The 16,353-nt window shown below is 38.9% G+C and overlaps 1 protein-coding gene across 1 annotated transcript in view; it reads right to left on the bottom strand.

The window, feature by feature from the left end:
- Positions 1-11,868, bottom strand: part of CCDC6 (coiled-coil domain containing 6) — a gene marked incomplete at its 5' end in the record, with an annotated part of 30,033 nt that extends 18,165 nt beyond the window's left edge. The window contains 2 exons of the mRNA XM_009081465.1: positions 2,960-3,088; positions 11,719-11,868. Of these exons, the coding sequence (XP_009079713.1) occupies positions 2,960-3,088; positions 11,719-11,868 (279 nt within the window). The remainder of the gene's footprint in view (positions 1-2,959; positions 3,089-11,718) is intronic.
- Positions 11,869-16,353: the final 4,485 nt, after the last annotated feature.

Here is a 16,353-nt window from a genome sequence, read left to right as displayed (position 1 = left end):
GGATAAGCAACTGCAGCATCCTGAGCAAAGCTGTGAATTCAGAGAACTGGTGTATTTGGCATCCTACTAGGTAGTTTCAGGTGTACTTTGAAATATATTCTAGTCACTGAATTTGTTGAAAATGTGGTAATATCCTAAACTAAAATAAGCAGGATAGGATTATATCTCCAGACCAAGCCAGCAGCTCTGTCAATACTAGTGTCATTCCACATGGGTTCCAAGTTATGTTCCAATCAAATAACACTTAATTTTGACTAGCAAAACATGGAAACAGGGAAGTATGGCTTGTTTTCTGTCAGACCTTAACCTTCCATTCAGAGGAAGAGAAAAATCCCTTTAATTTTTCTCACCATCCAATTGTGCTTCTTCTCACCTCTTTCTCTTTCACATAATCATTTACTTTACTGAAAAAATGCAGTTAAAATACCCACTGCCTGTGTTATTCCTGCTTTTTCAGTCTTCCTGCCAACTTAACAAGCATGACTGTTCCCTCCCTCCTGAAATGGAGATCCTCCCAATCAATGCAAGCTGAATATGCTGATCTCTGCCTAAGTCCAACCTCCCAAATTTAACTTCTCTGCTTCTTAGCTGCCCCTTCCTCTTTGTAGCTTTAATTCTCTGCTGCTTTGCAAGAGTATCTTTCCAGAATATTTTGTACATTTCATGATGTTCTCCTTTCAAAGCACATGTAGGAGATGAATATTAGCTCTTATTTATCATTTTCTATCTGCATCCATTCTAGTTTTTCTCTATACTGTATGAAATAGAAAAGCAATTTAAAATAGTAACAGCAGCAAGACAACACAAACTTGGCCTCTGCAGGACAAAACTGACAGCTATTTATTTCCTATCAAGCCACTGAACTGTAACACAGAACATTATTGCTCATTTTAACTGAGCCATTCAGTTAATGAAATAGTCACATGTTGCAAATTTCTTCACCATTGGGCTTCAGAGAAGAGTGTTCTACTGACTTCAAGCTGACTTGGAAAATTATTTCAGGTCACATTTGAACCCTAAGATCCAACTTGACTTTTAATTTAGGAGTAACATTCTACGCAACCACCACTGCTACAACCTAGCTACCTACTAGTGACCTGGGGGAAAAGAAGTTCAGATGAAACAAAGCAAAGGAGAAAAAGACACAGCACAGATTATTCATGTTTTCTATGTTAAAAATGAGAGTGAACATATGCTGTAACTAATGGAGCTCAGTACAAAGCACTGTTGAAGTCCTCCTTCCAAGCCCTGTTTAACAAGTCTTCCAAATCATAGAATCATTTATGTTGGAAAAGACCTTCAAGAGAGTGATAAGGTCTCCCCTGAGACTTCCTTTTCTCCAGACTAAACAACCACAATGGTTAACCAAACCCCAAACTTATGGTGAAGTGCCATGGCAATCTCTCTCCCTTAACTTCCTATGGGTATGATAAAGGCAAAATCGCTCTACTCTCAACTTTTGGTGGCTTCTTGCTAGGCAGGACACATGCCCCAAAGGCTGCTGCTCTTGCTAGCTAATTAGCACAATAAGCTTTTTGTATTTGTGTAAGGGAAGTCCAAAGTAACGGGAGATTTACCATCCCTTTTACTGTGAAAGAAAACAAACGCAGACGCTGCGTTGAATTTCTAAACCAGACTGACAGTCAGCATCTTCATAAACAAATTGAGTTTTCAAAGTCAGATATTTGAGAAAAAGACCTTCCAGCACCTGTGCTTTTTGAACAACCTATCATTGATACTTAAATGCAACAACAAGTTTCAAACTTTGTGATCTTAAAAGTCTGTCTTCCCAGAGGAACGATATGAAAATAAATACCATTAAGATTTCAGCCGTAGCCCATCCTAACATTTCACAGACTACAGCAGCTCAGGATGTTAAGCTCACTTCGCATTCTGATTAAGTGGCAGCCACCACCACCTTGTGGCTAAGAGAGATATTTCAACCTTATGCTAATTTCCAGGCTGGTTAAGGATTTGTGCAACTGCATCTTCCTACCTTTCCCTTTTTGTATTTGTTCCAAAGGTCTCTCCATATAGAACGTTAGCATAAGAATCCAGAAAACCCATTCCACCATTTAGACAGCTATTAATTAATTTGTCCACGTCAAAAGAAATAGGAGAATCAGACAAAACTGGCAGAAATTCGGATTATCAGCAACAAAAGTTCCACAGCAGAAAATATCACAGAAATGATGCACTGTATTTACACCACCTGAATTATTGGATCATCACATGCCAGAAAATCTGAAGTTCTTTACCAAGGCTACAGGTTTCACCTGTTTGTCTTTTAAGTCAAAAGGTCTCCTACTAACACCACTGAGATGCTTTGATGTACATGCGTAAAATTAGACATCAGAGCCACCCAATGTCTAAGCCTCCACAGCTGAAACATGTCCAAAACAGGTGGTGTTTTATCTCTGCAATCTTCTTAACTGTTTAGGGAGAAAGGAAGTTGGATGAGGTCGTATCTCAAACCTTTTGAAGTATACACACAGTTGACATCTCACAGTTCAAGTCCTGTGCTATCTAACCTGCCACAAAAAGGTGACCTAGAGCACAACTAAATCACATACAGATCATTTACTCCTGCTCTTAGCCACTATCAGAAGCAACAGCCTTTCTCAGTAGTGGAAGCTGACGAAGCAACAAGAAGAGTTGCATACAAAAAATGTTGCACTTACAAAGCTTACGGGTGTACAGCAGAAATGAAGGCCTGCAGAAAGGCTCCTAAAAGTTCTAGCAGTCATGAAGAACATGAATCCAGGTTTCTCATTAGCAATTACGTTACTGATTTATTGCTTTGAAAGCCAAACTGACTTTTTTATATCCTTGATATTGCCCAGTTTCTTACATACTTAAAACACTAAGTCAAATCTACTACAAAAAAAAAAAGTAACTGCTTTTTTTTCCTCAGAATCCTCTGGTTTATAGTCATATAATTCTAGAAGTAAGGAGTTACCTGCTCCAGAGTGAGCTGCTTCGAAATGGTATCATTTTCCAGTTTTTTAATCTTCTTCATCAGTTTGTTCACTTGGAATTCCTGTTCCTGCTCTAAATGCTGCTCCAGTTCAGCTTTCTCATGCTGCAGCTAAAAATTTAGGAGACATGGAAATATTGTAAACACAAATAAAATTATGAACTTAGGCAGAATTTATACATTTATTTACAAGTTTCCTCTTACTGCATGTTAAATTCTCTACTGATAATTCTTCTCAGAAGACTTCAAAATGCACCACCCACCCAACAACCCTTCAAAAACAAGCATTTTAAACTGTGTTGCATATTTACAAAGCAGACAGAAGTAAACTACTTTTCAAAGTCTTGAATTAAATCAAAACAAAGGATTATTTTATATGCTATATATAATGTATTAGAGACATTTCAAAAGTAAAAGAAAAATCTATCATAATGTTCACAAAAGCATTGATTTTAACCTCAAGAGCACCCAAAGCATAAAATGCAGGTCTTAGCACTTCCTTCTCCCAGGCAGCTGAAAGCTTAAAATCCAGACTGAAGTCATACTAAAATTGTTGTGAAGTGAGTTTAAAAATAACAGAAAAAATTGCTTATTTCTATTCCTATGCTATCAAGAATCAAAATACCTTGATGACATAACAATACTGGTTATTTCAAATCAATGTTATAGATTTTCTTAACACTCAAGGGAAGTCTCAGGTAAATACAACCAATAAAAAGAAAATCTTTACTCTCAAAGCTTAAGCAGATGGAAACAAAAAGCCTTTCCATTTTAACATAAATGATGGCTGGGAGTAGAGTCACTTTTAACATTAAAATCAAAAACCCAACAGAATCTCTCTGAGACAGGGATCCAAGTCTGCTTGTGAATAAAACAGCACAACTGGCTCCATGGTACAAACATGTGAATCTGACTCAGGGCAAAGCAGATGTCATCAAAAGACAATGGTATAACTACACTGTGTTCTGACCAGTCGCTGAAAATTGCAGACACCCTTGTGCACCTGCTTCTTTCCTATGCCAGTTCTTCTGGCTATCCCATAACAAGCCATAAGGTCAGAGTGTTTAATTGTGAGGGAAACGTGAGGAAATGGAGATATAACTTCCAGTCATGGACACAAGTCAAGGTTGCTGGATACCCACAGGGAAGAAATAAACTTCAAAAAAGTTTTAAAACAAGCTAAAATTGCTAATTTGTTAATTCAGTTCCTTTGGCTGCTGTGCAGTGCAGCCTGGCAGAGAGAGCAGAACCAAAAGGCTCATGTGGAAAGAATCATAGAATCATAGAATTTAGGGGTTGGAATGGGCCTTACAGATCATCTAGTCCCAACCCCCTGCCCTGGGCAGGGACACCTCCTCACTAGATCAGGTTGCTCAAGGCTCATCCAGCCTGGCCTTGAACACTGCCAGGGTCAGGGCAGCCACCACATCCCTGGGCAACCTGTGCCAGTGTCTCACTGCTCTTATAGTGAAAACCTTTTATCTCACACCCAACCTAGACTTCCCCTCCTTCAGTTTGAACCCATTAGCCCTTGTTCTATCACTGCAGTTCCTAACACAGAGTCCCCCTCCAGCTCCTTGTAGGCCCTTCAGAGATTGAAAAGTTGCTCTGAGGTCTCCACACAGTCTTCTCTTCTCCAGGCTTAACAGCCTCAACTCCCTCAGCCTGTCTTCATAGGGGAGATGCTCCAGTCCTCTTATCAACTTTGTGGCCTCCTCTGAACTTGCTCCAACAATTCCATGTCCTTCTTATGTTGAGGACACCAGAACTGTGTGCAGTATTCCAGGTGGGTCTCATGAGAGAAAGAGAGCTAGGCAGACAGCAACTACTTGGCAATATACATATGGGAGAAGTTTGGAGCTTAACTGTTTTCAGGGCCTGTCAATGCTGAGATTTTATTTTTCACAAATTAAAATAAACACCAGAATAGAAAATTATTAGACCAGAAGATATTAATTAGAAAATAACTGAAATTTCTTCCCTTCACTTGCTAAATTACAGTATATTTTCTAACCCCCGACACTTCCAGAACTTCGTATGCACTGTAGGAAGCCACCCAGACTCCAACATGATAACCATCAAGACTATCATGGCAGCTCTTGATCAAATGGTTAGGGAGCTTTGTTAAACTGCCTAGCTGGAAATAAAGCCATTCCATTCCTGGTGTGAGAATACACAGGACAGCTAAGTGAGATCTCCTTTAGAAGTAAAATTTATATTCATACTTTTACATCAAAATACTGTTCATGCTGTTTGATAACCAAACTCATGAGTTCCTTACTTCAGTATTGGAGCTAAGCTTGGTTGGGAAAAAAAACCCACCTCTAATATAAAAAAACCCTTTATTTCATTTTACAGCTCCATCAGCCTCTCTCCTTTCCTTCCCCACCCCTACGCAGCAGCGACAGTTTGAGACTGAAGACAGCCAAAGAGCCCAAGGAGCAGACAGAGTGTGGATTACCACCTCACTCAAGGTACTGGCTGCACTGCCATCAATCTTCATTTCCTTTCATTAAAAAAGCTAGACATTTTGGTTTTCACCTAAAAACTGAGACCAAACCCAGTTGCTGCAATCAGCTTGTGTTCAGTTAGCAAATTCAGCTGTGTGAAAAGGCACAGAGCCAGAATCCTTTGCTCAGCCCGAAGCCAGGGGCTGCTAACAGAAAGTGTGTGGTTGGTTACTGCTGGCAATTTCAGCAGCCCAGTGAGTCAGGCAGCTCACACAGTCACATGAAGGCATCTCAAACCAACTTAACAACATTTCTCACTCTTGTGTGCATCATGCAAATGCAGCTACTGCAGTATTTAAAACAAATCACGCTGCAATAGCACTCTCTTACTTGTCAAATCGTTCCTTTTAAAGCTTGCTGGAATTTCCATCACATGGGAACTGATGAGACTTACTCCCCAGATCTGTAGCTTCTGTGTGGGATCTACTAAACGCACCTTGGGAGTGTGAACATACTGCAGCAGATTGATCATTCCACCTGACTGGAAAGCTACCAAGTGGATCCAGGAGAGATCTATTACAGGAATATCTTCTGTTCTGATTAGAAAGTGACTGGGAATAAAAAGAAGCCTCCAATCACTTTCCCTTTGAGAGCTAAAAGGGATTATAACACCAAAACCCTCTTGGACATTCTGATGAACCTATTTCATTGTGCTACTCCCCTTCAGTCTTTGGCTTCATTTTTCAATGTGGGGGCAAAATACTAGTAACATCCCTCAAAATGCATATGGTTGGTGTCTGTCACCCATAATTGTGTAAAATAATTTTCCCCAAAATGCATATGGTTGGTGTCTGTCACTCATAATTGGGTAAAATAATTTTCCAGTTTGCTTTGATCACAAAATCAAACCAAACCAAAACTAGTTAATGTAGAAACCTTATTGCAGAAAAACAGCATTGCTAGCAACACGAAAATATCCACTGGGAAAATAAAGGTTTATAGTCTTTATTTTACTTAGTAAAATGAGAATTTTCAAACTGCTTTTAATTCTACATTACTTAGTAAAATGAGAATTTTCAAACGGCTTTTAATTGTACGCAATTATAGTAACAACTGTTTACATATACAGCTATGGCTGACAGATAAAGAGAAGGAAAAAAATGTGTTAGAATGTGTCACCTTGATGACAAGGAGAACTGAAGTGAGAATGGGGCTACTGAATACAAAGCTTAGCAGCACAAAGAGTGCATGGGTTAGTTCAGTTAAGTCCTACACAACTACAGTAATATCCTTCTCTCTCTACAGGAACAAGTATCCTGATAACAATGTAGGACCACATTTACCTCACTTCCTTACTGTACTGCCTCAGTTCTGGGATGGGGAAAGTGCTTTATGAAATAATGCAGGTAATGGATGAAGTTCCCCCTTACAAAACCAACGCTCATTTGTCCCCCATACTTTGACTGCGTATGTTGTACTGAACAGTCTATTTTTAGTACTCCAGACCCTCAAAAGTGGTCCAATTCCTTCTCTGCTGCATCCTGAAAGTCCTATTTATTAACAAATTTGTGTTGGCAGTTTCCTTTCTCTTTATGTCCAGATGTTCATCAAGTAAATGATAGATGAGCTGACTCTGTTTATTCTGCACAATCCCACTTGCATCCTTGAGCTGACACATCCTATTTTGGAGAGCAGGAAGTGTAACAGCTTATGTTTACAGACTTCTATTATTTTAAAGAATTGTCAGGACTTAGACTTGAATGTGAAACATTTCTGCACAGACACCCAATTACTTAATCTGCCTGACTGCACATTATGCTATTATCTTGGTATGTCGCAACTTCTTACTTTCAAGGACAGATACTTGGACCAATTTGCACTTCCAAAAATACAAGGGCATTGAAAAACATCTGAATTTGACTTTGAAAAGGACTGTTGTACGATTTAAAGAATAATTGACTTTGTAAGATCAAACAGTATTAAAAATTAATTACTCTTTGGAGCAGTCTTGCTTCACAAAACATGCATTTTTAAGACTTACTACTTTAAATTACAAAACAGTAACTCAAGGTGTCCATGCCCACAGCTGCAAGAACAGTCTGCATCCAAACACTTCTACTGATATCCTGTAAGATATTGTTGCTATTTTATAACGATTAGGGATTGAGAAGCCTACAAAAATACCGTTCCAAGCTTTCCAGAGACTTCTGGAAAGAGGTAGACAAAAATATAATTACAGCAAGTACATGGCAAAATATAGTAAATGTATCTAAGGCTTGTAAGAACTTTATCAGGGATGTACACGATAAAAAGCTTTCGTTCACTCCAAAACCTCTGCTGAGATGCATGTTCTTCTTCCTTCCTGCAGTATTCAGCCTAGAAAATTAATGTCATGCTAAACAAAGGACATTTATCTAATTAAATTATACACATATATTTGGCTTATTCACAGAGACAGTGAAAGTTAATGCCACACAGTTATAAAGAGGTATTATCAAGCAATGGTATGGCACCAGTGAGACAGCATTATTCCAGTGAAAACACCTTCTTTTATGTGCTACTGCGTATATTTAGACTCAGTCTGGCATATAGCAAAAAGGTCTCAAAATTAATTTCTTACACAACTGAAAACCTGATAGCACTGTGTGTTTTATAACAGCAATGCACATGATGCTGAACGGGGAAATTTTTTCGGCTGTTCCAGGAGAGCACTGCAGCTTGTGCTCTGGCAGACAGCTTTCACATGTAAAAGCTTTTAACATTCTGGGAGCTCATTCCAGATGCCAGTCTGAATGAGATGCCTAAGCCCCTACAATTGTGACAAACAAAGGTCTGACGAAGCAAAAAACCACACAGGCACTACAGCCCCTCTGCTAGGTGGCTTTCAACTGAATAATATGGCAGTAATTTTGACTCAGACACACAGTTGTAAATACTTGAAAAATTGAGAGACTGCAAATCATATGCAGTTTACCAGAAGTACATTCCTCCTCTGTTCCAAAATACAAAGTTTTAGACAAAACAACAGATTCATAAGCCATTTTTTCCCTTAGTCATACAAAAAGCAGGAAGCCATTTGATGCACGATGTCTGACAGCATGAATTTTGAACGTCTAGCTCCAGGTCAGACTAACATTGCCTGGCAAACGCAGAGATTAAGAGTTTAGCCCCAAAGAACAGTGGAGCAACCAATTACTGCCCACACTTCCACTGAAGACTACTGCATTTCTGGTTAAGTAATCATCATCCAAAGTCTGCATCTAATTTAGCTAGAATGCTCTCCATAGCAAAGATGCCAAAAATAAGAATGGGCATTTATCCCTTCATTATTCACCTAGTAAAGACAGAACCACTAAACTCTAGTGGGTAATGGTAAGTATTAGCAGTCGCTAATCGCAGGAAATTTAAAAGGAAATTGTAATTATCTTAACTTCCTGTATCTGAAAAGCATTACTCAGGAATTTAGCTCTACACCTGTATAATGGGAAGACTATTCTGAACTAGAAAAGATACTGCAAAAAAACACTAAGCTGTCCATGTGACATGTGTTAGTAACAGCCTCTTTTCCACATAATGACTTTATTTGTCATATCAGGAGTTTATCTTCTCTGATTTTTAATCTGGCAATCTATATGGGTATAATTTCCAGGAGTCATAACTGAAGAATCAAAACTATCAGACAACAGATAAGCTTTCATGAAACAAAAACCAATGTCAAGTATTTTCAGTCCTTTGCTACTTAAGAAATTTGCCTGCAACTCACCAATATTCTAGTATCAACTTACTAAATCCATCATCTCTAAAGAGATGAGAAATTCTTTTCATGGCAACATAATGCAGTATGCACATGTTTCAAAATTCTACAGGTAAGCTCTTTAGGGGAAGGGACCATTTCCTCTGTATCATTTATTTGTAAGTTGCTGAGCATGTTAGTAGTGTTTAGGAGAATATATCAATGTTCTGGTTTTGTATTTCACAGCAAGTTTACCACAAAGACATAATCAAGCCATCAAATTAGATCTGCATTCAGCATACACAAACAGAACAATATTTTTGACATTAAACTGTTTGCTTTAAAACAAGTCCTCCACCTGTACTGTAAGTCTTGAGCCATAGTAAAGGTATGAAAAGTCAACCAGATGTTTGAACACCAAAACCTGCTGACCAGGAAGATTCCTCTGACACTGCTTAAAATATGCTTTGCAGGGAAGCTTTGATATAATCCTTGTTATCTCCTCTGTGCACTGCAGTTTACAGGTGAACCTGTAAGCAAGATATTCCATGCTACTCATCCTTCACAGGCACAACCACTACCAACATCACCAGGATGTTGACAGGTGTTCTCTTTTCCAAGTTAGCTGGGTTAATATTCTGACAGAGGAGAGGCTCACAATTTATTTCCAAAAATGCCTACATAATGATGCTGAGAGAAATGACAGTTTTCTGAGGCTTACAGGAAGGCCACATGGAATGAAATCTAAGGCTGCAGGCTGAGATACTGTTTAATAAAAACCGGAGGTGGTCAGACTTTTACCTCCATATTATTGTAGTTATAGCTATGTTGTTGCCCTCTTTAAGCAGAAAATTCAGCTTGTCTACTCCAAGCTGGGTCATATTTACAGGATGCTGCTGAATCCAAACCTGAGGATTTTCTCCAGGTGCTGTACAAAAGGTTTCATACATTACAATGAAGAACCCTCTTGGCCATTTTGAGAACAGTAGATTGTTACATTCTTCTTTACTTTGGGGCAACAGTAAAGGATACTTTCTCAAAGTCCATAGCAAAAAAAAGAATAAAAAACAATTGTACTTTTAGGTTGACAAGAAGTTTATGCTTCTCTTTGCAATGTGTGAACCTATTTTGCATAATTTTAGTAATTTAAGAACTGTTAAAGCTAGAGCTTTAAAGCAATCTCATGAGTTCTTAGCAAAAGGTTAAGCATATTTTAAGCAATAACCAGATACAACAGTTTAGTTGCTGCAGAACTTGTGCAGTACAAATTTGTGTGCAAGGTCATTATCTGAGTTCAAAACCCTTCAACCAAATCAAGTGTAATTCATGCCATAAGTTTTAGTTTGCTCTGTACAATGTAACCTGGTTCTGTGACAGATTTCTACACACCCCTTTCAATTACACAAACATTGTTCAACATTCTCCCTTTACAGGGAGAGACTCCAGTGGAAGCTTTTTCTATAGTGATATTGGCATCTTACTTCAAGTAGAAAGGAACAGGTGATACCCCTGTTTTACTGCCATCTGCTTTTCTATTTATCATGAAAATGTTTGACTGAAAGCAAACGTGTATCTTACTCAGAAACATTCTTGTCAGTCCTCAGCGACAGCAAGGGGAAATAGCAATAGCAGATAGAGGATATTTTATCTTGCTACTTAGCTTACTATGTGATAACAGGCACCAAATAGACAAAGTCATAGAAGTCTCAGTTTTCAGTAACAATAGCACCAGATGGGATTAGCTTTAAGGTTGTTCCCAAACAGTGTATTTCCTAACTGCGGGGCTAAACATGGCTCAAGTCTCCAGCTGCAGAACACAGAAACGCTTACAACACACAAATTAGGTTTTTCAAATTGCCTAGTTTTTCATGACAAAGTTTATAACTAATGGCTTGAAAAAAGCCCTAGGAGATTACCCTAAACATTCACCTAACTTAGCACCCTGTCTCCTACAGAGGCCAAAAGCAAGTCTATCAGAACAAGTAACATGTACCACACTTCAGACAAATACTTACCCACTTTCCAAAACTTAGCAACTTGGGTAATGAAAAGAAGTTTCTCTGCCATAAATTGTCCTAGCATCTTCAGCTTTTTACTTTGAGCATGGAACTGATGTGTTTTAACTCAAGAGAAGCAACTGTTTTGCTACAAGTATGGATAAACTTACAGATAAGCATCTTCAAGCATCACTGCACATTCTTGCATACAAAGTTTACTATTTCAGGACCCCTGTTAAATATCCAATATTCCCTGTCGGTTTCACTAACGTTTCAAATTAATCAGTAACTCTCATCTGAAAGACAGTTAACATTTACTCTAAGCTACATCCATTTCTTTGCATTTGTACACAAGCTTTAAGGTTATCAACACATGCAAACTTTAAAGCAGCATATTAAAAAAAGGTTGCTAGCTACACTTCTCGTACTTTTTTCAAGTGTTAGCTTTACAACAGCTACGAGTGACCACATCCCTCTCACTGCAGTCATGCTAATGAACAAGTTCAGCCACCAGTCAGTCCTGAGGCTCCTGGGAGAAACATCAGTAAAGGCACCAATTACCTGCATCAGTTTTCTTGAGAGCTCATTAGTGAGAAATTCCTCTTCCTTTTCATAGTTTACTGCAAGTGTTTCTTTTTCTTTCTGTAGAGCTTGAATCTTCTTAAATAGAGTATTACTGATGAATTCCTCTTCCTGTTCTGCCCTTGCTTGCTGTGAAATAAAGAAATAGTTTTAAGAAAAAAGGGAGCAAGTTTCCACATTAAAAGCTGCAATTTCTCCATTCCCCTTTAAATGCCTATCATACTGGAGAACAGTAGGCTGGATTTAAGTGCTGTTACCATCGCCTTTTTTAACATTATAGCATCTTTCTTCAATTTCTATTCCCCATCTTTTAACTCTGGAAACTACACTGGTGCTGTGCAGTGGCCTCGTCCCAACCAAATGTGCAAACTCGCCAACCTCACAAACTTCACAAAAGCATTATGGATTCACAGATACCTATTTTTACCTCCTCTGTTCCTAAAAACAAACTCCTGTCTAAAAGTTCTCCATTATGAGCTGAAGCACAGCTCAGACTGCTGCATTCAGCAGTATGCCTTCTTTTCAGATCCCTTAGGCTGAGTCCTGCTTTCTAGGAGTCAGATAATGCATTTATTCCTCACCCAGACATGCCTTGGTGCTGAGCCACAGGCAGCAGGGCTCACCTCATGAAAACTTCCACCCAATCACCAGCCCAGGAAAACAGATATATTACTTCTCAGAACTGTTACTCCACTACACACATCATCAACTTGATAAAAAAATGCCACGGGCTAGCTTTACCTCAAGGATTTCCAAATTTCACAAGAGGAAAGCTACTCTGGAAATCTTCTCCATGCAGAATCACAAGAGAAGAGAATTTCCATTTCAGCTTTCCACTAGCACCCAGGCCCTGCTCCACAAAAAAACAGCCTGGCAGTTTGCTTCTTTGCATTCCCTACAGTTCAGATGTTGGTATGTTTTTTTCATATACATAATAGAAAGTTGATAAATGGAACAAAACCAGTCATCTTTTGAAAGTCTGCTCTAACACATCATGAAGGGTAGTTAACATGGGCAAATGAAAGATCACAGTTACAAGTTGGTAGAGCCAAGACTTAATTCCACAGCCTGAACAGAGCCTAGAACAGAACAACAGAAATACCACATTTAACAAATTACACAAGGTAGTGTTGAGGAGTGTTTTTATTCACTACCATAAAATCCACAAGACTTGAACTGCACGTTTTCTGCCTTGATTCTAATAAAATTATACCAGCTCACAGCTTACAAAATGCAAACATCCTCTAAGCTTTATTTCAGTAAAATTCAAGAGAGAAAAATTTGAGAACTGAAACAGAAGCATAACTAGAGTTTGACTGAAAGCTTAGCTTCCATAATCTTCTGCCCAAAATGTGCCAAAATAACTTTCTCTTTATACTTATTGTACACTGGAAAATACATTATGTCAGTAATCTTTTAACTGGAATGATACATTCACTAGTAGTCCAAGAGACAATTACTCAGAGATAGACACCTTCTATATCTGGCAGAAAAATATATTAAAGAACATAACTGTCTTTGAATTTGGTGTAACAATAGGACAGTTGCAAATTTTTCTCATTATATCACCAGTATCATGAAATCTAAAGCAGTGGTTTGGGAAATTTCTCAGCTGAGTCCTCTTTCCATTAAGTCCTTCTCTTCACATCTCTATCTCTGCCTTCTCAGGTCCTCCCCCATCTCTAACGCTTTCTTTTCATGGCCCTTTCCTACTGCCTATTTGCCAACAGCTCCCTTCTCCCTGTCACCAGCAAAGCTGGCACAGACCCAGCCTGAAAAAAGAAAGAAAGAAAAGAAAAAGAAAGGTCAGGCAGTTCATTAGCTTAGCAGCTTAGGTCCTGCACAACACCTTCCCTCCAATGTTTTGCATCTCAATAGCAGAGAACCTCTACTCCAACATGTTCTGCATTGGTATTATTATCTGTCACATCAAGAAAATATAGAGTTGCCCAAGAGCTCTGAAGAAATGCTAAACTGTCAGCTCACATCTCAGAGGATTAAAACTCAAGGAATCTAACTGATCTCAATAACATCATCTATCACTTTCAAAATGTGGCTTTACTTACAGCTATTAACAATCTTATGTCTTCAGAGACATTTTGGAACAGAGTAAACAAGTCAAATTGCAAGGGCTCATTGTCCTCAAGTCGTTAAAATTCATGCATGCTGTTCCAAAATCAACTCCTCCACTGCCTTCACCACACAGGATTTCTACTGGTTTTTCACTTGTTCAGACAATAAAAGAGAGACAAATGAAGCACAGACCAAGCTTACCTGAAATTAAATTAGAAAGCCCTTGGTTCTAAACCCGAAAAGAATCAGGGTGTTTCTGCTTTGATTTCTATTCATCTCTAACTTGCACAGATTAGTTCAGCTCATGCTTTGCACCAATCAAGGGCTCTAAAATCACATTATTACAGCACTGAGCTTGCACAACACTTCGCAGCCAGATCCTGGTGTTACATTAACGATGGGTGCTCAGGCCAACACGAACAGGCTGCCAAGACCTCAGCCCACTCCTAGGCAAACAGCAGTGCCCCTCCTCTGTGCCAGCACAGGCAGGGGGAGACACCCAAAACCTAATCCTTTCCTTTCCTCCTCCCATTTCTCTTTCCTGGATCCGCTTCCTAAACTGGCATCCCACACAGGCAGAGAGCTGGCATGTGGAAACTAAGAACCGACAGCCACAACTCAGACCTCTTTAAACTGCCCTGCAACAACTCCAGTGCCTCCAGCAAGCAGGACACTGGCTGCACGTGGGTGGCTCCAAGGAAAAGCTGACTATGATGCCAACTGCCAGAGAACTTCTCAACTGAACAAAAGGCACCCTGTACATCTAAGCATGAACTGCAAACTTCAGATATCCACACTTCATATTTAATAAAATCCATGTCCATTTAAATTACCCAAAGGTCAGCAATTTCAAAACAAACATTTTAGTTAAAAAACATCACACAGTTATTAAAACTGGGTACAAAAGCTACCATAGTTCTTTTAAATCCACATAATTTCATTCTGAAACTTGCCCTTCATCTCGTGACTCATTACTTGGAGAGAGTTCAACTCATGCTTACCTTAATATTGCCTAAAATCTTGAAATCTGTTACTCATTTAGCCCATAATCAAACTGATCTTCGTGAACATGAATGCATTGTTTTTCTATATGGATAATCTGCCTTTTTATTAAATATCTGTATTTGAAAAGAGGTGTGATACTATCAGCAAGAAAAGAGAAAATTAACACAGAAATCAGAGACACTAGGTCCTCTATGAGGGTATACAGTTCTTGGGTTTCCTCTAATTACCCATACCATATTCAACATTCAAAAGTACTAACAGAAATTTACTCTGTTCTGTCTACCATATTACAAAACAAATTGCTACAGCACCAAGTTGCAAGACGGATCAGACGTTACCATACAAAATGGTAATGTCTGATTAGTCAATCTCTGGAAACCTGAAACAAGAATTCTACTTCCACCACAGATTCCCTGCATAACTCCCACTGCCACCTGCCTCCTGTGTCTCAAAACTCCATATACAGCTAACTCAGAGCATTTAATGGATGCATCCATAATTATTGTGGTCAAGAACATAAATGGCATGAGTTATCATCTCACTTTAAAAGAAATTAAGAATGGAGGGAAAAAGCACCTCATGCACCTAAAACACACAAAACCTCTTGTATTTTCTATTACGAAAAACCCTACTATTTCTACTGCAGTAGCACATGAAATCCTGATCATTAGTACAGCTGATGCACAAAGTGCTGTAAAAATCAGTCCTTGTGAGCTTACAATCCAATGAGCTAAATTTAAAAGAACTAAGAAACATTTTTCTCCTAAACTTTATATAGTAACTGGGTACCATATAAGGAAGTGAATGGCATTAAAAGTTCTTTTTCCACATACCAGATACACTACCATAAACTAGAAAGTTCAGTGTTAAAATACTTCTTTTCTCAGTTCTTCCTGGGAATACATCGTTAGTAGACCAAGTTTATGCTGCCCAATTTCCCTCTGCTCTCCTGGTTCTTGTACAAACAGCAGCTTCTGCTTCCACTCGAACACTCTGTATCACTGTGCCATACCCCAACCACACTGCTCTAGGGGCATGATTTTATGAAGAAGGTATCAGCTTGAACACAGTCAAATAAAATAAACTATACAAACAAATTCCAGCTCTCTACACTCCATTCTCCCCCCCGTTACTTCTTCTAAAAACCTTCCAGATAATGCACAGGAAGCAAGCAGGTTCAACAAGCACAATTAAAACCTACTTCTCAGTCATTACCAGTGACCTGGCATGAACATATTCTTGCATTTTAGTTTCAGGTCTCATTTCAGACACAATTTCAGTAACAAGCATTTCACAAACTGCTCCAGGCACCTGCACTCAAACACCTGAAAGGCAAGTAAAAAGCATGCCCAGCATGCCCAGCATGCCCAGTTTGCATCTGACAAAGCGTCGCCCGCCGGCAGAAGCATCCAGGGTAGAGGTGACACAAGATTTCAGGGGTTCTAGCTGGAAACAGCCTATCAAGCACTGTTATGATCTAATCCACTCTTGAAGGTCCTTCAGGCGAGAGCCACTATGACCTCTTTACCATTCATC

Source organism: Acanthisitta chloris, unplaced genomic scaffold (genome assembly GCF_000695815.1).
Source record: "Acanthisitta chloris isolate BGI_N310 unplaced genomic scaffold, ASM69581v1 scaffold509, whole genome shotgun sequence".
Classification (NCBI taxonomy): Eukaryota; Metazoa; Chordata; class Aves; order Passeriformes; family Acanthisittidae; genus Acanthisitta; species Acanthisitta chloris.
Note: the sequence above shows the minus strand (reverse complement) of the source record. Positions and strands in the feature narration are given on the sequence as shown.